Source organism: Talpa occidentalis, unplaced genomic scaffold (genome assembly GCF_014898055.3).
Source record: "Talpa occidentalis isolate TD23 unplaced genomic scaffold, MPIMG_talOcc4v2.1 talOcc4.13, whole genome shotgun sequence".
In the NCBI taxonomy this organism is placed as follows: Eukaryota; Metazoa; Chordata; class Mammalia; order Eulipotyphla; family Talpidae; genus Talpa; species Talpa occidentalis.
In genome coordinates, this window is record NW_023601322.1 from 46,032,160 (window position 1) to 46,058,691 (window position 26,532).

General features: G+C 44.7%; 1 protein-coding gene across 20 annotated transcripts in view; it reads right to left on the reverse strand.

The window, feature by feature from the left end:
- Positions 1-3,135: 3,135 nt before the first annotated feature.
- L3MBTL4 (L3MBTL histone methyl-lysine binding protein 4) overlaps positions 3,136-26,532 on the reverse strand; it is a 425,819-nt gene continuing 402,422 nt past the window's right edge. For 17 of the 20 annotated variants that reach the window (XM_054694193.1, XM_054694195.1, XM_054694196.1 and 14 more), the window contains 3 exons: positions 15,831-16,000; positions 5,715-5,777; positions 3,137-4,599 (listed from right to left, as the gene is read on the reverse strand). In XM_054694193.1, the coding sequence (XP_054550168.1) occupies positions 4,432-4,599; positions 5,715-5,777; positions 15,831-16,000 (401 nt within the window). In that variant the 3' untranslated portion in view covers positions 3,137-4,431. Of the gene's footprint in view, positions 4,600-5,714; positions 5,778-15,830; positions 16,001-26,532 lie in introns of all 20 variants that reach the window. The other 3 variants (XM_054694180.1, XM_054694198.1, XM_054694199.1) reach the window with 1 other exon arrangement.

Genomic DNA, 26,532 nt, shown 5'->3' on the forward strand with positions numbered 1-26,532 from the left:
ATCAGCATGTGCAAAGGTGGAGCACCCAAGAGAAAGGTATTTGGAGGGAAGAGAGGTCAGTAGGGGTCTGTGAGAGCAGAGAGCTATGACTGAGAAGAAGGTTGGGTAGGAAGTGAACTTCTGCTGTGTGCTGAGGCCAGTACCGCCCAGCTTGAGGACCGACAGTGTATCTCTTCCCATTTCAGTGATGTCATGTTGACAGAAATAGAATTATAGTATAGAAATCAACACAGATCTAGGTGATTTTATTTCTTGCCTATGGAAGCTACTCGGATGCTGGTTTGTTCAGTCACTCAGGTGAGACTGTCTAGGGAGGGATCATCTCAGTTTCCAGTGAAGATGTCAAGACTGGGTTACTTGGGGTGACAAAGTGGGGGTGTCCAGTAGGTGGCTAGATACTTGGATCATGCTCTATGTGCTCACACTGTCTTCGAACACATTTCAATCCTACTTTGGTTTGGGGTTATCTATACTGTCCTAGACCCTTTTGAAATATGTATTAAATTTATGAATCACAAATATCATGTTTTCCATGGAACCTATACAATGAGAAATTTTGAAGGTTATTTTTAATATTTTTTATTTTTATTTATTTATATAAGAACCAGGGTATAGGCCAGATGCGCGGGAGGGTGAGAGGATTCACCAGAGACAGAGTGGGAAACAGAACAGGCAGACTGATGAAATACACTGCTGAGGGGAGCAGCAGGCGAGACAGGAGAGGTCTACTGTGCCATGTGGGACCCTCCCTGGCCGGCCAAGAGCGAACCGGAGCTGCAGAGGCTGCGGACAGCTTCACAGCGCAGCGCAGCACAGCGCTTCAGCCGGCCTGCGCCAGGGAGGCCCCGAAGTTTTTTTAATTAAAAAAAACTCTCATTTAATCTTTCACCTAAATTTGCTTCCCCAGGGAAAACCACCCAAGGAACATAGTTCTCAAACATGGCAGATTCTTGGCGGGCTAAGGCAGCAGTGCCACCTTTGTTCTTTAGGCTGAGGGAAAAAAGCCTCTAGGCTGTGGGGTTGGAACAGATTGTAACAACATATTCTTTAAGGCAATGACTTTTTTTTCACCATTCTCTTGTCACAGAATATGACCAACCCCAAACACAGTTTCCCCTGAACTTCCATTCTCTCCTAGTCCTACTCTCCTTGTCATTAGTTAATCGGAGCATATCTATGCAAACCTAAGCTAAGCCAATCATGTATCCCATCCTTCACTGCTGTGGATTCACCAGGGATCACTCTTTGACCTAAGGTGGATAATAAGACCCTCTCTTGGGATTCTTACTCCTGTTACAGAAATGCTGCCTATAAAATTCCATGACTGTCAGTCGGACAGACAAGCTGACATACACAGAGAGATGCCAAAAGAGAGATGGAGAGAAAGGTCCCAGATAAAGATCCTGGGGCCCAGGTGCAATTCTGCCCTCCCAGAGGGCTGGTGGTTTCATTCGCCTTTGATTACAAAAGCCACTACACTCCTTTATAAGTTAGACAGGGCCTAAGTGGAGGTGGGTATTTATGACTCCAACTTAAAGAATCTTGATATAGAAACCAAACCAAACCAAAACACCTCTTGTCCTGGTGCCTCTTCACATGTGCTCTTGGCTGTGCAGAGCTCGGGAGTGACGACGTCTAACCTTGGACAGGCTCCCTCCTTGCCCCTTCTTGCCTCTTGCTCTGCAGATTCTAATGTAGTTTTCAAGTTTTCTGTTTTCATAACTGCCTTCCCTTTCATTGTTTCAATTTTTGTTAAAGATTGAGCATTCAATTGATTTGTCATATGAAGGTATAAATTTGGGAAGGGAGAAATAACTGTGATTAGATCTCTTTGAAACAGATAGTTGTGATACATGATAACTCATGCTTTTTTTTTTTTTTTTTCCTTCTAGAAGTGCTAGATACAGAGAAAGAAAATTCTACAATTTATAGATTAGAGGACATTTCTCCACCATCATTCTCATCAATAATCAACATCTATTGAGCATTTTTAAAAACTAGGCACTTGGAATTTAAAGAGATTTAACATGTACTTCATGTCCTCAAAAGTCTTGGAATCTGTGTTAACCAAATACAGAAAAACAACTGGTTCTGCAGAAAGGGAAATATTGCTGATCAACAGACAAAAAGTTGATCAGTAATTATTTTGTGCAAGTTTAAGGGGAATACTACAAGTGAAGCAAGATCCAAAGAGAAGCCCCCAAAATGACTAAAACTTTTAACTATTATCCCAATAAGAAAGACAAAATAAGACTACAACAGGGGAAAGCAAGGCATCTACAACCCTATTATTTATAACACCCTTTACCTTTGAAGAGTAGGGAGGAGGATACAAGGGGACCTCAGTTTGAGAAGTGTGGGAGGCTTGCAGACATCCAACTTATTATTCTATATGTTTTAATATTAAGTATATTCTTCCATATGTATGTAGAATAATTTAAATGTTCTTTTCTTCAAGGTCATAGAGAAATATGCAGCTAAAATAGAAGAGATCAAAACTTACACAAATTTTGAAAGAGCTTCACTTGCTTTACTGAAAGGACATCTACTCTTGTCACTGGGTTTTCATATTTTTATTTGCCAATATCAAATCACTGAGCTATTTCTGAAGTTTCTGACTTTTCTAATATTTGAGTTGCAGCAATCTGCACATTTTGCTGAACATTCCACAATGCTTGTTCCTTGTGTCTTTTTCTAGCTGTTTGAACATCCTGTGCTTAGCTATCTGGGAATTATTTGTCTCAGAGCTTTCCTTTGCAGAAATCAACAGTGTTGAAATAAAGAAGTTATGCTCAAGGCTTACTGTAGAGTGATAAATTGCAGACTTAACAATACTCACATGAGCAAAATACTTTTTCATCGTAAATATGCATTATTAAAATAATCCAGAAAATAAGATATAGTTAATAGAAGTGATGGTTCAATGCTAACAAAGTTACAGTTAAGTATACAATTTTATAAACATCAAATGGCAGTGTAGATTAGTTTAACTTCCATAGGAATGTATTATAAGGACATAATTAAATATTTAGGTAAGATTCATTCACAAAGATTTTTTAAAGAAAATTATAACATTAAAAAAATAAAAAATGCAAAGGTAGAGTTTTATATGATCAGTTTATTATCATTTAAAATATATTAAAATTTTAACATAGCAGAAGCAGAACTTTTAATTGTAAATGGCAGTCTACAAAAAACTGCAAAAAAAAAAAAAACACAGAAACAAAAATTTACATCAATCAATAATATTAAAATTCCATTTAGGTAAATATCTAAATTAATTCAATATGTCCATACCTCTTAGAGAAGAGTTCTTTTGTTCTTCAATGATCTACAGTTTGAGAAACTCTTCAAGGACAATCAACTTTCTTAAACCTTAAGATTCTTAATGAAAGAAATGGGTCAATTTTTATCTATTTCCTCACCCTCCCCGATAAAAAAGATAGGGCTCCACTTCCATGGGGGCACTGTTGCTCTTACTGTGGGTATGTCTAAGAAAAGAGGCTCCTGTCTTTCAAAACTGGGGGACTGATTCCACATAACTTGCCACTTATACACACAAATAAGATCTGATAACAAATTAGAATTGTTCAAACAAAGCTCAGATGTAACCTAGCTCTCTTTACACATAATCAGACAGACCCAGGGCAACCCCATCTTCTTGGCTGCGCTCACAGGAAGCTGGAGGATTTGGGCTAGGTCTGGGGTCTGTCCACAGCCAATGCCCAACGTCACACCAGGTCTCCTCCACCTCAGTCTGTTGGCACTGCTGGTAGAGTGTCCTGGGCAGGTCGTTGGTTCTGCTCAATACCCAGGCTGTCTATTCTCATGCTACTCTTGGCATACTTTGGGAACCTGAGGAGCCAACTGAGAAATAGTAATGGCACTAAAAGGAGGATTAATGAATTATGAAAATATGTGCTTAATATGAATTTTTTTTAAAGACTGATACTTTCCTGAGTAAAGTACACAAAAATCTCACATGTAGTCTTTTTAAAACACCAGGCCTCTATCTCTTATACTCACTGCACCCAGATGGCAAATTCAGTCAAGCTCAGATGTTCTGGTGAGAACATTAATGTATTTATGAATTTTTTTCTATTATTTTACCACTTGAGAACTTTATGCTTGCAAAATGGAAAAAGGCTTTTTTCATGGTGAGGGAGAGATGTGTATGGGCTTCTTTGGTCTGTCTGTTGCAACAAGTGAAAGCCGGAAGGACCCAAGTGAAGACAAAGATGTCACAAACCACAAGTGCACCTGCACCTCTGCATCACTGGCAGCAGAGGATCAGTCCTCCAAACCCACAGACACTTTAGAAGGCCCAGATTAAATATGGACATGACCACGAGGACATTAAAATCAAATTAACAGGGTCCGTTTTATTGCTAAAATAACAGGGTCCTGGTGTGGCAGCAGCTCGGGTGGAGTCTACCCCCTGGCCTCCTGGCCTGAGACAGTGTCTTCCTCAGTGAGGTCCTGGGAATGCCGGAACATGAGGATAGAATTATAGATTTTCAGGGCTGGGCCCAGCTTGATCTTCATTACCTTGACGATGTCCGTCTGTGTCAGAAGCAGGAAGGCTTTGCCATCAATCTGCTACAAGTAAATAAATAGACACATATAAAAATATCCTGCCAGTGCAGCCTGTTTGCCTCTTAGTACTGGTTGGTGCTCAGCTGTCATTGCCAGCCCCCCTGGGCTCAGTAAACAGCAGAGAATGAGGGCATCCCTCATGTGCTGCATGCCAAGCATCCTTTTCCCCATCTTTAACCCCAGGATTCTGAAGAGAAGTTAAAATAAAAGGTGATCACTCTGCTAAATATGAATTCAAAGTACAGTAACTGTTCCCAGGTTAAATTTCTAATACTATGGTTTTAAAATCCTGACCTGAATTCCTACTAAGTATATTAAAAATAACCTAATTTCATCCAGTAAATCTCTAGGAATTTTTCCTAAGAGAACACTAATGTGTACACTCTATTATCACTTAAAATGGTGAAATACTGAAAACAACTTAGTATTTCAAAAATAACAGGAGTAAATAAATTATAGTGTCACCTAAGCTGGGATACAAGGCAGTCACTAAAATTCATGTTTCAATGAATCACTTCATGATTGGAAAATTTTTCATAAACAGTGAAGTGACAAAACTTGGTATGATTTTATTGAAAGACCTCAATTTTGATTTGCAAAATTAGATATTTTATGACTGCATCTACATATTTGCATCATTAAATTATTTGAAAACTTTACACCAAATGATAAGAAGTCAGATTTGGCTGTGGTTTGGTTTTTATTTTCTTCTAATATTCTTGTATTTAAATTTTTCTAGGATATCTACTATTATCAGCAGAAATACTATTAAATCAATTCTTTACTTATTAACTTTCAAAGCACATTATGGCCTGCAATGTAATTGTTTGCCATGGGGTGAAGAGATGCTCCATTAGGCTGTTTTTTTCCTGTTTCTAGAGACTCCCCAGGTGCCTGGAGTGTGAGCCTAGTTCCTGTGGTGTGGGCCAAGCTGCCAGCTAAACATGAGTGAGCCAGAGGGAGGTCGAGGCTACTGGGCCTGGGTACTGCTGGCTTGTTCCCGCCCAGGCCTCCTTTTCTTGCTTCCCCCAAACTCTTTTATTTATACTTAATTAAATGAAAACAAAGACTTCTGTGTCTAGAAGTATGGAAATATATATAATTTTCCCATTTCCTACCTCTTTCTTGAAGCACTTGGCATGCTCTTCACAGCCCAGGAGAGACTGTACAAACTCGGCCACCTACAGTGCAAGATGAAAAACCTGATTTAAAACATGCACCTGAAATAATTTCTTGGGTTGTAGTAATTCAACATTTGAGTAAAATATACTTCAAATGCCTCAAACACTTGGGATTTAAATAGTAACTACCAAGTCACATTAGCATTTGCCAGCTCAGAAGTCAGATTAACCCCAGTGTCTCCTCCGGCTTCTGGTTTCCAGCCTGACCTACATAGAGTTATGGTTAGGAAGACCTCAGGAAGACAATGACAGTTCCATCTATGTGGAGCTCTGGCATTCTGGAACCTTCTCTCATGTGATCCTTCGTTCATCCTGTGGGATCAAGGAGTGTAGGGGCTAGTGGCCTGCATGTGGCAGTTGTCAGCGACTCACAGAGATGAGGACCTGTCGCCTGGCCTTTTGGCAGGGTCACTAGGACAGGGCCCTCTTCCTCAGGCCTGGCCAATGCAGGAAACTAAGCAATCCATCCTGAGTAAATGCCCATGTAAATGATGATGAAGCTGAAACTTAAAGAGGATTGATAAGTCACTCACAGTCCCACAAGGCCAGTAAATACCAGGGATGGTTTTTGAACTCAGGCTTTCTGAGTTCAAACCCAGAATTCTGGAGAATTAGTCCCTTCACCTCAATTTCCCACTCTCACATTTTCCTTGTTCCATCTACAAATGCTCAAAATCCCTCTCATAGAGAGATCAGACGATGAGCTGGCTGTACATGCCGGAATCCACTGACTATCCCACTTGCTGCATGGAAACCTTACTGAAGAAATGTGGAAAAGGGCAGACTTCTACCAACCAAAATGACAGCTGGGTTCTGGCACTTCTAGCAAGATCTGGCTCTGCACACATACTGAGTGAGAGGCAAGTTAGATAGCCATGGTAAGTGAATCCTGGAAGATTACTTATAAGAGTAACTGTCTTGTTCTTTTTTTTTTTTTTTTTTTTTCTTTTTGGTCCTCTCCCTCTGGTGTGGACTGCATCATGCGCACTGGGGAAGGCCTACAAGAGAACGGGGCTGCTCAGGGCCTGTATCAACATATTCTACAATAAAAGAGATCTGGCAGTGCGTGGTGCCTACGCTGCCTAGAGGAGGCATTAGTGGATGCTGGGCTCTCTCCCCATTTTTTTTAAGATTTATTTATTTATGCATACAAGAACTGGGGTACAGGCCAGAGGTGTTGGGACTGAGAAGATTCACCAGAGACAGAATGGGGAACAAAACATGCAGACTGACTGAAATACACTGCTGAGGGGAGCAGCAGGCGAGTCAGGAGAGATCTGCTGTGCCATGTGGGTAGCTCCCTGGTTGGGGATCGAACTCATGCTGCAGAGGCTGTGGATAGCTTCGTTCGTGCTGTGCTTAACCCCTTGCGCCACCAGCGAGGCCCTCTCTCCCCATTTTAAAGAAGAGAGCATCAAGGTATTGGTGGATCACCAGGTTGCAGAGAGGGGCCAATAGCAGCAGGGTGGACCCAAGGGCTGGACATTCATGTGCTCTCTCGAGGACATCCTGCAGCTCTGTCCCTTGTTCTCTCACAAATGAATTTAGTCTGCCTAATAGGAAGATTTCAAAAAATCTTTTTTTTTTTTTTTTAATTTTTTTTTTTAATAGAGGCATGTTTTATTTATTTATTTATTTGTTTGTTTGTTTTGTTTATACATGCACTGGGTACAGTCAGAAGCGCGGGAGGGTGAGAGAATTCACCAGAGCCAGAGCGGGGAGCAGAGCAGGCAGAAGGACCGAAGTACACTGCTGAGGGGAGCAGCGGGCGGCAGGAGAGGTCTGCGCGCCATGTGGGACCCTCTCAAAAAATCTTTTTAAGGGCATTCAGTATATCAGCACCTGTTTTGTACACCTCTCATGGCACAAATGTATTTTATTATGAGTCATTACGATCATCCCTCTGAAGTACAGGATGATGAGAAATTTTTAAAATCCTTCCAGCCATTCATTGTGCTGCCACACAATGGCATTGTCCAGCTCCAGGAGTACCAGAGAGGAACTGAGTGCCCCATGCAGGCCTCAGCTCCTGGCAATCCAAGCTGTTTCACCTCAGTGTCTTGCCTCTGGCTGTCCCTGCACCCAGAAAGCTGAGTCTGTTTGCTGAGTTAATATGGATTTCTCTTTCCTAGGCAGATGGGATGGAAAGAGTGGACAGCGTGTTTGGTATTTGCAGGGAGTTAAGGAAAGCCTTGCAATGTTGCTGGTCAAGTTGCAAACAAACGGTGTCCGGGGCAGGTGGTGGGAGGGGCGCTTAGCGTATTTCTGGGGGTTGAAACAGTCAGAGATGGGTGTAGTCTCCTTAGTCCCCAAGCTGCTCTTCTGGCCAAGTATGTCCTGACTATGGCAATGTGTGAAACACCTACTGGGAGCCTGGAAGGCTGGACCTATGAGCAAATTGAGCCTGAACTTTCAGAGCCAACCCTCTGATTAGTGGCAGGAGGATAGAGGGAAATGGCAAGTGAAGAAAGGCTTACAAATTACCATCACACATGGTCACACATGCAAAAATCCAGAAGAGAGGAAGAAGAGCTATGGGTTTCTAGAAGGGACAGAAGTTATCGCAGGGGCCTCCCTGGTGGCACAAGGGGTTAAGCACAGCACTATGAAACTATCTGCAGCTTCTGCAGGACGAATTTGATCCCCTGCCAGGGAGCTACCCACATGGCCCAGCAGACCTCTTCTGTCTCACCTGCTGCTCCCCTGAGAAGTGTATTTCAGTCAGTCTGCCTGATTTGCTCCCCACTTTGTCTCTGGTGAATCCTCTCATCCTCTGCACCTCTGGCCTGTACCCCAGTTCTTGTATGCATAAATCAATCTTAAAAAAAAAAGCGTTCTCAGGTGGGAACTCAGGAAAGGCATCATGAGGGAGGTGGGAGCTGAGATGGGCACTGGGGGCTGCACAGTATTTCCACTGGGGGTGCAGTAACCATCACAGGGAGGAGTTGAGTTTGGTCAGTACTGCGGAGCATAAGGGGAAGGCGGGAAAGGCTGGAAAGGAGTGTGGGGTCTCCAGGTAGGTTTGCACTTCTATCAGCAGGCTGCAGGGAGCCCTGGAAGGGTGGCTCTCCACCTCGGCCATACCTTGGAAGCATCCAGAGTAAAAGCAAAGGACTGAAGGCCGGGCTGTTGCCACAGAGACTCTGAAGCAATCACGCTGGATTGGGCCCAAAGTGTTTGGCATGTATTTTTAGAATCCCCAGTTGACTCTAATGTGCAATTAGGGCCGAGGATTCCAATAAGAGAGAGCCTGTGCATGATATAGTGAGTGTGGATGGGCTGGGCAGGAGAGCTGGGAGGTGTCTGCAGAGGCTGGCAAGCACTGAGAGCTTGGATGAGGGCCGTGAGGCAAAGACTGGCGATAGGAGGGAGTGCCGCAAGGTAAAATCTGTGGGTTCTGCCCCCAGGCTGTGTATGGAGGGAAAGGAATCAGACTGAGTTTAGGAAAAATGCTCCAGACCAGGTTTCTCAGCTCCAGCATTCCCAACATGCTGGGCCTGACCATCTGATGCCAGGGGCCTCCTGTGTGTGGCAGGTTGCTTAGCCACACCCCTGGCCTCTAGCTGCTAGGTACCAGGAGCACACATACCCACCCTCCAAAATGTATCCAAATATTGCCCAAGTATCCCAGGTAAAGAGCCATTACTCTAAAGGAAAGTTCTGTGGTAGGGAATGGCTCTTTCCCTTGCAGAGGAGCTAAATGTCACAGTAGGAAAATTAAGAATAGATGAATGGAACTAGAAATTAGCTAAAGACATATTCTGTTGTATTCCAATCACTGGCATTATGAGGGTAACCAGGCCAGCAACAGGAACCTGGAGGACTTCTAGAGATTTGTTTGTTTGTTTGTTTTTGTTTTTAAAGATTTATTTATTTATACATGCCCTGGGTACAGTCAGAAGCACGGGAGGGTGAGAGAATTCACCAGAGCCAGAGCAGGGAACAGAACAGGCAGACTGACGAAATACACTGCTGAGGAGAGCAGCAGGCGTTGCACGAGAGGTCTGTCGACCCATGTAAGACCCTTGCCGGCGGCCGGGATCGAATCGGCGCTGCAGAGACTGCGGGCAGCTTCGCAGCCCAGCGCTCAACCGCTGTGCCACCAGGGGAGGCCTGAGATGGTTTTTAAAATAAATACATGCTCCAGGAATTTCTCTTCATAACAATAGGGCCTGAATATTGCTGTTGCTTTCATGGTTTAATAGGTTAAAATGTCCTTTTTTGGACACCACTCCTCAGTATTGCTAGGCAAAAAAAATCTCTGTCCATGTAAAAGGTAGATTGGATTTTTTATAGAAATAAATAATGTGTTAAACCAAACAGTAACCAGACCAGTGGCCTCAGCCTGGAGCCGGTGCTCCTCACTGTCCCCGCCTCGTGCTCCTCATGTCTCCTCAGACAATCGGGACAGCCACATCTAGCTTGCTGGGCAGTGACTGAAATTCTGTCTTTTGCGAAGAGCTTCTGATTCTGTACAGTTTCTTTCATTTTCCCAAATAAAGAACATGGTCATGAAATCTATTAAGGCAGTTTTCTAGCCAGAATCTTAAACTATCCAAAGGCCTGAATCATATTCACTATCAATATTCAGTATTGTTCTTCAGTAGTTATTCCCTCTAAGAACAAATTATTTTTGAAGCTTTAATAGAAAGGACAGCAAACTACCAGGCATTGTCTCCATCCGAGTTGCCTGTGGACGGGTCTGATATTCCCAGGGGATCACGGCTCTGTCAGACTGGGGGTGGCCAGAGCTGGGCCTTGGCTCAAGGGACACACCTGGTGTGGAGGCTGAAGTGGGGGCATTCCCCGAGCCCAGTGTCCTACAGTCAAAACCCCAGCTTTGTTCTGGAAGGACACTGAGTAAGTGGATTCTCAGGATGACACAGCAGGCAGGAAATACTGCTGGAATGATGACACTGCAAGCGCTTGATGAGCCCATTACTTTACCCAACTTTCCCAACCCCCTCACCTCAGCGACCTACTTTTCCTGCTACTTCTTGGAGCCCAACAGGCCTTGTTTTCTTCCTTCAGTAGGGCGGCTGCTCCCTTAAATCTTTCCAAACAGTGGTGTTCTCGATCTTGCTGAGCCTGTAGCTGTGTGGCTGATGGTGCTGCTGAAAGTCCACAGGGGATGATGTTTCTAGCTCGGGTCTCATTTTTTAACAGATGAGTTTATCTGCCCTTTTTAAAAGGGCCCAATTGTACAAAGCCGCTATGCTTAGTTAGCAGTACCCTGCATTTTCCTAAACACTCCCTCTTGTGTAAAGATTGCTTTTAAAGAGACCACAATCTTTTAAAGTTAATGGATATTTAGGGAGCATTTGGCTGAAGGTAGGGCAATTTATATGCGGTGCTTTAGAAAGCGTTTCTGAATATAAGAAACAAAAGTGCCCATTTGTGTACTGAGCACGGCTGTGTTGCACCTGTGGCTGTAATGTACACACATGTCACTTCCTGCCCTGAGGTCCCTGCCAGGGGTCCCTGGCAGGAGGGTCCTGCATAAAATCCACCTTCCCATTTGTTCACGTGCTCCACACTTACATTTGCCTCTGGGCAAGATATTTTGCTATAAAGATGTAAAAAGACTTCCAAATATTTTAGTCCCTACTGTTAAACACTTACTCTTTTTGTACTGAGTATTTCTGCCACCCAGAGTAAGAAATACAGGCCACACTGATCATAACTTAGTGTGTACTCACACTCACGCATTTGTAACTAAGGTTTCCTAAAACAATAACGTTTGTTGCAGTGATTCACTTTCATGTAGTCTTGTCTTTCATTTTGCAACCAGGACATCGATTTTGTAGCCTACTTGTGTTTTGAAAAACACGGCTCTGCTAGAAACAGCCACGGTGATGAAGACTCTACAGGGAAAGGTCACAAAGGCCCCACGCTGGCTTCTCTTCACAGTAGCAGGATGCAGCAATATAACACAGTCCTCCTCCGGGCCAGGCTGGCAGCCAAGGTGTATGTGTGTGTGGGAGGGCTGAGGGGTGAGTGGTGGGCTGCATCTTGAGCCACACACAAGACACCGCTTAAATCTTGCTGAATGGCACTAACAAGGATCCACAGTTTATTTTCAAAGTACTGTCCCTGGTCACTAAGGCTCCCTTCCAATATTCCCAGTGGGCACATGGCACAAAGGAAAAGCCTGCTCGCCGACATACCCTTCTGCTTGCCCTGTACTTCCTTTTCACCCTCACTGCCCTATTTTTTAATGTGGCACCCAGAATGATTGCAAACTCTGTTGTTGCTCTTCACTGGTACACCTCCTAAATGAACTCCCATGTGAAGGCTGCTTTATTTTCAAAGATACAAAAAGATCTATCCTAGAGCCCACACTTTCTACCCACAAGATTCTTCATGAGGAGAATCTATGTGCTATCTGGTGTGAGGATACAGGAAGAAATTTAGGATGTGGTACTTGTTTTCAAGGGCACCAGTTGAGGGAAATCTCAAGATGAAGATAAATTCAACATTAGGGAATGGCCCCCAGCAATGGGTGGTTATGGAAGCACCAAGAAGCTTCAGGGGCAGGGGTGCTGTCAGCCAGGCAGTGTCTCCGATGGCTGTTTTCTTTAGTTGAAATCAGCAATATGGCCTCTTCTAGTAATAACAACATTCCACATGTCCCCTTTATAGAAGATTTAGCAACTGTCATCTCTCCACAATGGCATCTCGAGTTTTTCCCAGTGACCCTCTTCACTTTGAGACCTTCCCTGTCCTAATGAGACCAGCAATGGGCCCATCTACTTCCCTTTAGTCACCCTCCAATCTCCCACTTTCCTTCAGTGCCAGATTTGAAACTTGTCAGATCAGAGGGTGACCGTCTCCCAATCTCCTATTTGCTGCTTAATGTTCCTAAAACAGTGCTTCTTGTTCTTTTTGGATGATGGCCCCTTGGGAAGTGAATGGAAAATGCTGGCCCTCCTCTTAAGGAAACAAACAAACAAACAAACAAATACACATGGAACAGATTTCATCCAAAGTCCCTGAAGCTCAACTCTACAACTCCAGTCAGGATCCTGGACCCAAAGCTTGTGTCAGTCCTTTTGCCTGGAATGTGCGGGCCTGGCCTCCCTGGACACTTTCGTGCATAGGATCCTACTGTGCCCCTGGAATAGTTGTTTGCATACATTGCAGAAATCTCCAGGGACCTTTACTGCAACTTGTCGTAAATTCATCATCTTACCCCCAGTCCCCCAAACTGGATCCTTTCCCCAGAGTTTCATTTTCCTTTTTTGATGGCACCACCATTTTCCTATTCTTTCAGATGAACTCTACAGGCTTTGTAGCTCGCACATATTATTATCCTAATTAAGCACTAAACTGTGTAGTGCTGAGACTATAAATGGATCACATTTGGTTCATTTTACTTCTTCTGCAACTAATCTATTTTTCTATGCAGTTGCTTTTAACTTTAAAACATCTAATGAATTGGGTTCTTCTCATGGCAGTGCCCAGTCCAGGCCTTACTGCCCCTACCAGCAGTGCAGTGGCGACCTTGGTGGTCTCCCTGCTTTTGGCCTTTTCTCGCTCTTACTCTTTTTGCAGATTTTTGTCATTCTCCTCTACCTGAAGCACCATCTTCACAAAACAACTTTTCACATAAGAACCTAAGACTGTTCCCACAGTCGACTAAGCACCCCATACTTCCTGCTCCAGGTTACTCTTCCCTGTGCCCGAGCTCTGGAAGGTGCATGGCGCTAAGATGTCAGCTCAGGACCTGGCTCAGACTCTGTGCTCTTAAGGTGGCATTTAGTTTCTGGATGGCTGGATTTCCCTCTCTATAAAGAGAGTACTTGCCTCACTATCATATTCTGTGTCTTGCTGTCATTTTTAACGTTGGTAAAGGATCAGCTGTGTATTTGTCATCCTTCCAGATGTCATGCTCCATGCAAACCTCCTGTTTTTCACTTCAGCTGGAATGACTCCCCTTGTTTTCTCTGCTTAGATATATTTCAGATTCTCAGATGAAATGAGAGTTCAGAGAGGACCTCTGGCCCAGTCCAGGGGCTCTGGCAGGTGGTGAGTGTTGAGCTGAGGGTGGGAGAGGGCAGCAGGCAGAGCAGGGCAGGTACTTGAGGCAGCAGTAGCAGCAGTGTGAGCATGAGAACACGGGAGGGGTGAGAGTCACAGGCCAGGCTGGAAGACGGGAAAGCAGGCAGGGGCAGCCCAGGAGGGTCTTCAGGGCATGCCAAGGACATTGCTTGGGGAACTAGGGGTTATTTTAAGGTGGGTGGTGGGGGCCCAGCACTCTCTTCCCTATCATATTCACCAGGATAAAGCTGCTCTGGACAGCAGGCGTGGGCTGGATCCAGTGGCTGCCCTTATTGCAACATCTTTCTGAGCAGGACAGTGATGATGTGAGGGGGCAGGCACACCGCAACACGTGAGGGAAGCGATATGGCTCTCCATCTCATTTAAAAAAGGCAGAAGTTCAGCTGAACGACTTGAAGAGAATGAATGACTTGCCATTGAGTTTGCAGTCTGGATCCCTGTGCATGCAGTGCTATTTCAAAGGCTAAAATGTGCACAAGTCGATTACAGACACAACAGGTGTGAAATTTCAATTGGTTTGGTCATGACACAGACTCCTGCTTTGTAAACTGGTGAAAACTCCTAACAGAGCAGACGCCATGTACTTTTTAAGGAGCAGGATCACATTCAGTCATTCCCCAAACTCAGGCAGTGCCTGGCACATTTGGTCAACTCTGTTATCAGCACCAGTGGGGCCCTTGGAAGGAGAGGAAGGTGGATTTTGCACAGGAGGAGGAGTCTCCACTCTGCTCGATGTCCAGTGGAGGAGGGGTGTTAGGTGGGGGATTCCACCAGGCAGATGTTGTGAGGTGGGAGGAAGAGGGAAAAGGCCTTCTAGCTTTTGCTGTCTGTTCTTTGTCCAAGGCAGCATGGAAGATTACACCAAGATCAAGCCAAGGTAACTGCAGTCAAGTGCTCAATGAACATTTTGTCACTTATTTAACTATAGCTCTAATCTTGCCCCCAGAGTGACCCAGGGTTTTCCTTCATTTTATTTTTTAATTTTTTAAAAAGATTTATTTTTACAAGCACTGGATACAGTCAGAAGTGCGAGAGGGTGAGATGATTCACCAGAGCCAGAGCGGGGAACAGAACAGGCAGACTGATGAAGTACACTGTTGAGGGAAGCAGTGGGCACAGCAGGAGAGGTCTGCGTACCATGTGAGACCCTCGCCAGCAGCTGGGGATTGAACCGGCGCTGCAAAGGCTGCGGGCAGCTTCGCAGCCCAGCGCTCAACCGCTGCGCCACCAGGGGAGGCCCTCCATTTTATTTTTAAATTTATTAATTTTTTTTTTTTGTTAAAGAGTGGTATTCCTTAAAAGAAATTTTTCATGGGCCTCCCCTGGTGGCACAGCGGTTGAGCGCTGGGCTGCTAGGCTGCCTGTAGCCTCTGCGGTGCTGGTTTGTTCCCCGGCCACTGGCAAGGGTCCCACAAAAAAAAATTTTTTTTTCATAAATATGAACCATTTCTATAGCTTAGGAACTTACCTGATCATTATTAAAAACCACTATTGTAAGGTATGTTTGTATTCATATCAGATGCATTTTTCCTTCTCTTAAGTCGTTGGTGCGGGGCTGTGGCTTAGTTTACTTTAAAAATAAACCTAATGTTGACTGGATCACCTGTGACTTAGGATGGCAAAAGGGCAGCCACAGATACATGTGGCCAGCAGGCATTGGGCAAAGGGAGCCTTCAGGGCACACAATGTGCTGGGGGCTGGTGCTCACCTAAGGTGCTGCTTAGGACAGGGGCTGAGGGCTGCCAGTCTGACATGCTTCTGCATTTATGCCTCCTCAGCTCAAATCTATGATGTGGGACTAGAGGCTTGGTTCTCTTGTCTAATTAGCTCAGGGCCCATTGCAAAGGAGACAGAGGTGGTGCTCAATAAGGCTAGACCAGCTTTTCACCTTCCGTGCACACATCTTCTATTTGAGACAGTGGATTCGGTGCCCAGGAGGATTCCCAGCAGCTGGATGTGTTCCATCCCAGGGCCCCAGAGCAGTGAGCTCACCTCATCCACCGTCCATCGGGCCACTTCGCCTGCCTGGATGTCAGCCACTCCTGGAAGCAACTTGCAGTGCTGCTCCCTGCCGAGGGGAAGGTCCCGGAACGGGTGGGCTGCCAGGGATGACATGAAGACCGACTGGTGCAGCGCTTGCTGTGTCTGCTCCGTGGAGAACTCTGAAAGAGAGTCAGGGTGAGCGTGGCACATGCTGCAGACCATGCAAGGAGCAGGCGCCATCTAGGTGGGCCCCCATCATAGAGGCCCTGGGGCAGCCATGGCGGAACCCTGGCCGCTGGTCACACGGCATCACTGAGGGAGGAGCGAGGCTCACCCCGCCGCTCTGTTTCAAAGCAATGACCATGAGAAACAGATATCATAGAAGGCCCAGAAGACTAGTTATCTGCTAAACAGGCTCAAATTATCTTTATGAGATGAAGGGCTAGCTCATCCCTGCAGCTGGCTTCTCTCTCCTTACGCCAGGAGTCAGAGGAAGCACAGCGCCTCATAGGATGTGGCAGGGCGAGTCACCTGGGGTGTGCGTGCACACAGAGGACAACGTTTTACTGGAAGCCACTTCATTTGTCTCCAAAGACACGAGGAGCCAGGTCCACACCTGACTTCATAGGTCCCGTGGGGGACACTGAAAGTGGAATGCAGCACGGGGTCCCCCTGAGGCCTGGGGTGACAGCTGCTGCTGTAGCTCCCAGCAAGACACAATGACCACACGGGGACTTCCAGAAAGCAGCACAGTTGAGACATGATGGCTGAACACAGGCACTCTTAAATGGGTGCTCTTTTCAAGGCACAAGCTCTGAATATGCCAGAGTTCTGTGGCATGAAAGACAATAGCCGCATGTTTGGCCAAGACTGGCTGCCATGGCCAACCAGTCTGACTTCATCTTCACCTCACTCTGATCCCCATCTCTCCTGACTGGATTTCCACTTCTCACTTTTACATGCAGCCACGATCTCACTGTCCTCATTATTTTCTTTCAATCTACACATGGGTAAGGAGTAAAAACAGATCAGAGACTGATGCCTTTCACAATGACATCCTTTAAGATGCTTTCAATACATAGCAATAAAATTAAGCTGTTGATATTTTAAAAGACCTTAGAAAAAATAAAAGACCACAAAAAAGAATGTTTTAAGCCTGCTGCAAGTCTACCTTTCCTAACACAAATGGCAGGTTAAGTAAGCACTAACCACGCAATTTAAAGTCGATTATGATGGTTTATGTTTTACGAACTGAGTCTGAAAAGCTATTATGCAAATATTTCCACCGCAAATAAATGACAGTTTTCAGTAGGTGAGGCTGGCCTGCACTCTGCATGGCTGCAGTCACATACCCTTTCGTAGTAATCCGAGAGGTTCTCAACAGCAAAGGAACCCATCATCGCCTACCACCGCTCAGCACAGACATCCTGCCTATTAACCGATGCTGTGCTGTTGACATAGGGAAGAGACAGCAAAATTGCGGCCTTCTTCCAAATTCTTATGCTCCAGTTGCAAGAAGGAGCAAATTCATCTCTAAATGCTGATTGTCCAACACTGACCTTTTTAGTATGTAAATAGGTTATCTCCCTCCATGTAGTTCAACCCCCAGGATGTAAGGTTGCCAGTTCTGAAGGGAAATTTCCCATCTTCGTTGAAAAGCCAGTATGTTTACAAATGTGAGTGTTCTTTAATGAAGTTGTCAGGCTGGACAAGGAGCATGTACAAAACAAGTCCTGGGACCCCAGGGTGGAGGCATGACAGAGAAAGTCTGGTTATAGTGGGCAGAAATCACCGAGGGCTTTCCTGGGAAACCAAGAGATGAAGCTCTGTACTCTTAGGAATTAAGACCCGAGCCAAAGAGGCTTTATTCTGGAAAGGAATCACTGCATCAATTATTTTTTTGTGTGTGTGTCAAAATTGCATGGACTTAATAAAGCCACACACTATCTGAAACCCATATGCTGGGTAAATCAATCATATATAATTTACAAAATGTATAGGACTCTGGAAAGACACACTTAATGAATCTGATGTGAGTGATGGACATTAGAGTTCATGATTCACAAATAAAGAGGCATATGTGGGAAAACAAACAAACTTTGTGCTCCCAAGTAAGAAAAATTTCCACACTATAATTTTGGAAGCAAACGTCTTTGGGTGTTGAGGCATCCACTTGGAAATACACCTGAGGTGTGGTGGTGATGCTGAATAGCAGAGTCCTCAGTCCCCAGCTCAGCACAGTGGAGACTGGCTGGGCTTTAGAAGACGGCTTCAGTCAGTTCCAGCAGTAAGATGCCCTGCAGGCTACAGCTAAGGTGGGAAGTGCTAGCTGTTGGGTTGCTCACCCGACTTCAGATTGGCATTAGGCTATCTGTGGCTTCTGAATCTGCTTATTAATGTTACACCCTATTACATCAACTACTTGCTTGAAGGGAGGTGAAAGCTAGGTTCCTCTAAGGCTGCAGAAAACTGAGTGAGGTTCCCAGGTATCAGCATATTCTAATCACATAGGTGCTATTCTAAACTTGACTGTAAGATCCTCAAGGCCAGGACTGATGTTCTAGGAAGGGAAGTTGCATAATTCAACACAGTGTAAGACTAATTTCCAATCGTAGCCAACTAGAGGGAAATCATTTTGGAGAAGGTTCCACGGTGGTTGTTTTGCATTCTTTGTGCCAGGTCTAATTTCTTCAAAAGCTGATGGGCTGGTGTGGGAGCATCAGGTCTACCTGAGAGAATGCCAGGAAGGGCAAGGTTCACACCTGTTTTTCTGGTTAAGAATCCTGGTCCATACCTCCCTGGTGGCGCAGGTGGTTGAATGCAGCGCTGTGAAGCTGCCCTCAGCCTCTGCAGTGTGGGTTCGATCCCAGCCAGCCGGGAAGATACCCACATAGTGCTGCAGACCTCTTCTACCTCGCCTGCTGCTCCCCTCAGCATTGTATTTCAGTCAGTCTACCTGTTCTATTCCTAGCTCAGTCTCTGGGGAATCCTCTCATCCTCCTGCACATCTGGCCTGTACTCCAGTTCTTGTATAAAATAAATAAATCTTAAAAAAAAGAATTCTGATCCCCCAAAATTGCTGAGTGATCTTGGATGAGATTCTTAGTTGGATGAGATGCTTAACGTCTATGCATCAAGATTTTCATCTTTAAAATGGGATAATGATAGTACTTATACCGAATTTTGGGGACTAGAATAGCTCCTGGAACATTATAAATGGTCAATACATGTTAGATATTACATTCTGTTATAAGATGTAAAGGTATTTTAAATTGTAATAGTATTGGATATGGGGCTGTATAACATTTCCAAAGCCAGTGTGGCTAGATTGGTCTAAAATCTATAAAAACTGAAATCTAGAATCTTCAGAGTCATGTTCAGATTTCACACCCAAGTGGTCCTGGAAGGTAGTGTACTGGTCAGCAAAACATTTACAGAATCCTATGGGAAATGAAGGCAGCATTTACCGGACACTGATGAAGCAGGGGAGGGCATCTATTTCCCAGGCAAATATGCTGACCTGAGGCAACCATTACGACTGTTAAAATGCACTCAGCCTGCCAGCTCTGAAATTATGTGACTCTTGATAGACTTAAAATATGGGGTGATTTGCATTATTTTCAATTCTGTGCATAAAATTACACTTAAAAATATCCAGTGACACACAGATTTTAATTTTTTACCAAGCGCAACATTTTTGTCATAATAGATATTCACTAAATAGTTATGAATTAAAGTGCTGAGTGGTTGAAGGGGTCTACTGTCCTCAGAATCCATTCTCATTAAGTCAAAAGGATTGGATTATTCTATTTGGGGACAGTTTGAGTAAACAGAGGCTTCTAGATTAGAAGAGCAGAGCACAGAAAGGGTCTCCCTAACTGTAACTAATTTCACACACGAGGCTTAGCATCCTAGTCCTGTGTCCTCCAAACATAGTGAGGGATGAGGGTACCTTCTGTGGTGCTGCCTCACTGAAGCCATGATTTGCCCAACTGCCCTAAAAATCGGCCAAGGAAATCCAGCCTGCAATGACAGTCCTTCTCCTGGGGGTGGGGGCGGGGGGTTGGCATTTAAATTAATCACACTACCATTTATACCAGAAAATGGTGTAACGCCATTGTGTGAGTAACAACAAGTAAAGCCATGCCTGCATTAACATGGTCTTTCCCCTTCCAGAAAACAGAGCACGTAATGTTAGACAGCTTAGTGGTTTGCCATTTGCAAAGTAGTTTGGTCGGAATAATTGTCTTGCTACTATTTTTCTCTTAGTGGGTATTGCTTGTGGGTCTTATGCCTTTTAAAAAATAATGAAGTGTTTAATGATTCAGTCAAGATGCTCAGAGATTTGGAGCAATCTCGGGTTCCTAAGGCCAGCATGTTTAGCTTTGTGTCCAGCCCTAAGGACCCGAGGTGGGGCTGATTAGAGTGCAGGAGACTTGGCCATGGACCTGAACCAGCAGCATGCAGAAAGGAGGGAATAAATAGTTCCATCTCCAAAAAATGTTAAAGGCATTACTGTTTCTGCAGAGGCAATAGCTTGCTGGAGTCCAACTGACCTCCTGACGAGCCAGGTCTCCATCTCTGCGTTATCTTCTGTTGAACTGAAAATCCCCAGCCCAGGGAAGCCATCATCCCTGAGTTTATTTGGACAGCCAACCTGTGCCCATCGTGGATTGTGTGTGACTCAGGGACCACACAGATGCATGCCATGGGGTACAGCACAGACTGCTCCCTGATTCCATAAGCTTAAAGAAAATATTTAGAGATGAAAGGCTTTTAATTCATCTGAAAATAACAATTTCTTCTAGAATAGAAAGGATGTCTACAGTGAGCAGGAATCCTCCCGATTTCTTCTTGGCCCTCTCACCCGTCCTTCCCACTCCTGCTCTACCCCCACAAAGGGAAAAAAATCCTTTATGGAAATGTTCTTTAAAAATATGGCTGTTTCTTCACAAAAACTCACACAACAAAACTGAAGCAAGTGAGTCATAAATGGTAACCAGAGTCTGCATGACTGGGCAGCAAGTTATTTTTAATCCCACTAAAAACAGAGACCCATTTCACAAGAAACCTCTTCAATGAAAGAGGTAGCAATCCTACTGTGTTCTCTGCTCCAAAAAGGGGGAAGGAAAAAATAAAGTAACAATGGTCCAGACAGCCATTTTTCCACGACTTTCTTCATGATCTTCCTCATCTCCAGCTAGTCCATGGCAGCACTGGCTTTCATTTTGCCCAGCACTTACTGGGCAGCTCCTCCGTTCATGATGCTGTGCCCTGTTATGCCTTCTGCAGAAGCAAAGAAAGGTTCATAATGGGCTTGTGCTTTGTAATGTTTTTTCTTCCCATGATCACCACTTTCAAGGTCTTTGTTCTTCAAATGAGGGAGCCCTCATTTCTATGTGGTATCTTCTCTTGCTTTTGATAGGGGTGGATTTCTATCTCTTTACCCTCTGTGTTACTCTCCACCAAAAAAAGGAAGTGCAAAACAGAATGAGCAAGCTCAAATGGGGTGGGAGGAGCATGGATCCCCCATGGGCAGCACAACCCTGCACTGGTTCTAACATGCTAAGAGGGGTTGTTTGCTGTACTGTGTTCCACAGCACGTACTCTCCCGTAGACTTCACATACATTATACCTGCAGCCTGCTTTCTAGTTGTCGCTAATAGTCATCCCTCTTCATGAGCCTGTTACTTAACTGATTTTATATAAAGGTGGGAGATGAAGCACAGGAAGGTTAGATTTTCCAGGGACTTCTAGTGGGTTATCAAGAAAACCCAAAGTTGAGTGAAGAAACCTTGGGTGTTCGAGATCTGCATGCTGTCCCACACTGCTGCACTCACTGCACGTGGCTGTGGAGCACTTGAGATGTAGATGTGCTAGAAATATAATCACTATGTCACTCCTTCTTTCACACCAGTACTTGGGTAATGGCAGGAGGAGTTGGGAACAGGAACCGTGTACTTTCTAGACTCCCTATTGCCATTTTCCAAGCAGAGCTCTTCAATGATCATGGAAAAGCAGAGCCTCGTTTCGACCTTCCCTCCCCAGCCACACTCTCACATGCAGTAAAAATCCCGTGACCTAGCTCTTGGTCACTGCCTTTCTTCTGGATGATGTGTCTCCCACATCCACTTCACCCCTGGCATCTTCCTGCATGTTCCTCACAGCATCTCTGAAGATGGAAAGCAGTTCTCCTTACAAGTGGCATCAGCTGGCCATAGCCTGCTGGCCGCCTTCCCTGCCAGCTGAGCTTTTTCTCACAGTTCCTAATCAGTGGGCAGCCAAGCTGTGTCCACCTCCCTTCTAGACACCAGATGCTTCTCCTTCTCCCCCTGTGTGTCTGTCTCTCTTCCTGCCCTCCATCCTCAGATCCCCTCAGGTAGCACAGACCTGATGCATGGCACAGCACAGTCCAGGTGCTTAGCACCTGATGTGACAGGTGAGAAACTTCACCACAGAGGCAAACAATGCAGTGGCAAATGCTAATCAGTCGGTGCCAGTGAAAACAACAAGCTTCCGTCTTGTGGGTTCTCATTTGCCAAATAAATTCATTAATGAAAAGGCTGGGAATTTCTTGTGATATGGAACCTAAGTCCTCAATTTGATACTTGAACAGATATTCCCTGGTTTCATTTGCACAAAAATGCAGGCCTGAACTTTCGATGTGAGTCATCCAATAAAGATGTCAATACAGGCTGGTTTCTGATGGCTGAAAAGTGACCTTTTAGCTTAATATCTGCTTCATTCAAGGTGAGGTATCATTAATTAACTTCTTTTGATTGACTACTAGCACCCAATTGCTTCATGTGTTATTTTTTCTTTTATCTTCTGCAAGACGATTTTCCTTTACTTACAAAGGGGAGACCCTAATGAAATGAAATTTGGGTTAATGTGACAAAGCATTAGAGTAGCTATTTTCCAAGCAGATGCTCCTAACTCAATAACTTCCCATCCTGACCCTCCACAGGCAGTGACAGGAAGAACAAGCTGTGGCTGTGTTTGGCTTGGCATTCACACAGTGACAGGCGCTACCATTTTTATACACATGTGATTATGACACACAAGAAAACGCTACCATGCTGAAAGAAATGGTTAAGTTATGTTTAATTTCAGCAGTGGATGGTAGCAGTGGATTGAAAAGAGCAATGCATCTTGAGGCAGATGTGTTTGGAAGCAAAACACTTTGCTTTTAGGGCAGTGCCTAAGTGCCAGCCCCCTGCGGTGTCAGCCCAGTGCTGAAAGCTCCGGGAGGTCTACTTGCCAGTCTTGGCCATTTCTCAGTTCCACTAACACAGAGGCTGGGAGGGGCGTAATGTAAGTTATGAATCTTAAAATCTTATATAACTTATCTCAGGGGGAGGCGTGAGAAGGCAGATACCATGTTTTATCTTCACATCCCTCACTACCCACCTAGCATACTAATACAGCACTGGGTACTCAAGAGTTACAGAACTGTTTGGTACAAATGAGAGGGCAGGCATAGATGGTGGGAAGGAGGCAGAAGAAGGTATCCCTCCTGACTGATGGAAAGCCTGAAGCTCCCCACTATGTAAATGACATAATGAATGCCTCATTCAATGTTTCCTCTTTCTCTGTTCTGCCCTGTTCTCAACCACTAGACACAGTGACTGAGCAAGGAGTCACTTGATTAGAGAAACCCCCAAGTCGAAAGATTCTCCAGAACAAAACTGCATGGTTTCCTAGATTCACAGTCAAGTGCAGCCAGCCTCAGGCACAAGAATGTGTCTGCCAGCCCAGTTCTTCAGAAGACAGGGGCAGCTCTGGGACGCTGACCCCAGAGCCAACACAATAGGGCAGTCCTTTCTACCACTCCTTCAAGAGTAGTTCTTTCTGTCACTGGCTTTCTGGCTTTCTATTTCCTAAGACTCAATTTCCATTGTTTCAAGGGCTAGAGGCAGAAATGACTCTTGGTTGGGGCGGGCGGGGGGGGGGAATTGTGTGGTTTTGATCTTTTCTCAAAAGACAGTTGCCTCTTCTCTGGTAAGGAAAGCTTCCCTGTTGCAATACTAAGACATCTCTCTAGACACATCTTTGGGAATACTGTCAGATTTATCTTAAAATAAACAGTACTTCCAGGAATACTACACAGAACCAACGTAGGCCTGATCAAAGCAGCACCTGGGGGTACAGAGAGGAAAAGGATGGGGTGCTCCGTCTGGCAGGAGGGAAAGGCAGCAAGCCCCTGTGAGTGGAGGGCCGCCCACTGGCCTGGGAACAAGGTGCTGTAGCTCATCCCTTCTTATCTCAGGCATGGAGAGCAGCCTCCTTCCTTCCTTGGCAAGGAGCTCAGCACAGAAGCTCACTCGCTCGCTGTGAGGCAGTGCCAAAGGCTCCCCTCATGGAGGTGCTGACGTGTGTTCACAGATAGAATTAGAGAAATCAGCCTGCTTCATGGGGTGCTCCGAGGTCCAAGTGACTGATATATGAGTCTTGGGAGCCAGCCTATTTTCACAGGCTTCTGTGCTCCTTCTGCCCTAAGACGAGCTCTTCCATTTGTGAGTGGCTGTGTGGGTGCTCTTGCCACACAGGAGAGAAATCCAGGGCCACACTATGAAGGTGCCTTCCCTCCCACTCTGGGGAGAAGGACTTAGGCGGAGCTTGAAGCTACCCCTCAATGATGAATTAAAGCCAAGTTCCCCTCTTAGTTGTATGTCACGTCAGTTACTTGTGTGCCTTTCTCTTGTTGAAACCATATCAATATTAACAATTAGCTTGTGGTCTTCTTTCTGCATTTCACTTGGGCAAATTTACTGAGAGATGAATTTGGGCAAAATGAGTCATGGAATATTTTCTCTTTTCAGTGCGTATTTTCAGTGTTCTCTCTGTTCTCAGAAAAGCAAGATGCAGAGGTATCCCCCAGGAAAGGTTATGGTGCCCAGACCTTCATTCTCTTCTGGCACACATGCCAAGAGCACAGCCCAGAGTCCAGTGGCAGAGCCCCCTGGCAGCTCCTTCCTGGTTAAACAAGTCCCATGTTTACATCTAGATCAAATTTTCAACTGCTTAGTCTGAGTTCTTTTTTCCTCTTCTCACACAAATCAAGTGTGCATGCTCACATATTTGGCAGGATTCACTTTGCCCCTCTGTGTCCTCTGGGCTCCTTGGCCTGGTCTTACCTGCTAATTACAGTGATCATAGTGGACTGTGAGGACTGGCAGACATACAGGCAAAGATGGTAACAGAAGGGTGAGCATTCATTGTGTATCAGTACAAGAAGAAATTAGTACTTTCAGTATTTCATAGACTTCAATTTTCTTTAAAAATTATTAAAAGAATAAAAAAGAGAGGGCCTCCCCAGTGGTGCAGTGGTTGAGCGCTGGGCTGCGAAGTTGCCCGCAGCCTCTGCAGTGCTGTTTTGATCTGCAGCTGCCGGCGAGGGTCCCACATGGCATGACAGACCCCTCCTGCCGCGCCTGCTGCTCCCCTCAGCAGTGTACTTCATCGGTCTGCCTGTTCTGCTCCCTGCTCTGGCTCTGGAGAATTCTCTCACCCTCCCACGCTTCTGACTGTACCCAGTGATTATATAAATAAATTAATTACTTTAAAAAAAATTAAAAAGAGAAACAATTATACTGACATTTGAAAAAACGGACTTGTTCTGGAGTTAGATAAAACATACAAGTAACTCCATATTCTTCCTCACATGATTACAGTCTTGTCAGAAACTCAGTTCTAAGACACACAAAAAGCTTTCCTGTTCAAACATCTGTATTTTCTGCCCAAACAAGTATCACTTGATGCCAATATGCACAGCTAATATGACCTTCTCTAACTTATTAGCATTCAAGAAAACAGATAGCTTTTACTGTTTTCAGATTTGTTTTTCTTTTTTTTTTCCTAAAGAAAGTAAAAAAAAAAAAAAACAACCCACAAAACCCTTAAACATTTAAATGGCAGGACAAGTGCGTGGCACATGTTAAAAACCAATTAGGAAGCCAACAGATAATGAAAGAATCAGATCAGCCTAATACAGGCTGCACTTCATCCTTCTTTTGAAAAGCAATTCAACAGATGGTGATCTGAACTCCTACCAGATTGTGGCCTGTGCAGCTCTCTCGCCACCAAGGCCACTCTCTCCCCTGCACCTCCGCCCTGCTCCTGCTACCCTGTACTTTTATATTTTCACATACTCTTTATTAGCCTGACTTGAACAATTTTTTCTCCTCATGGAGCTGCTTGGGTGGTTTTCTGTGCATGGCGCAGGACCATTTCTCAAATGCACTGAAGGGTTAGTCCTTGCTGGTATGTTAGCACAGGAGCAAAGAACATTCAATTAGTCTGAAGCGGGGTCTCTGTCATCAGAGATTCATATCCTTCAATTATACTCCCAGACTTCAAACTATACTACAAAGCCATAATAATTAAAACAGCATGGTACTGGAACAAAAACAGACACAGAGAACAGTGGAATTGAATTGAAAACCCAGAAATAAAGTCACGTGTATATGGTCAGCTAACCTCTGACAATGGAGCAAAGAATGTGCACTGGAGCAAGGTTAGTCTCTTCAATAAATGGTTCTGGGAAAACTGGACTGCACATGCAAAAGAATGAAGCTAGACTACTATCTCACACCATATACAAAAACCAACTCAAAATGGATAAAAGCCTTGAATGTAAAACCCACAACCATAAAATATAGAGAAGAAAACAGGCAGAACACTCATGACATAAATCTCAAAAACATCTTTA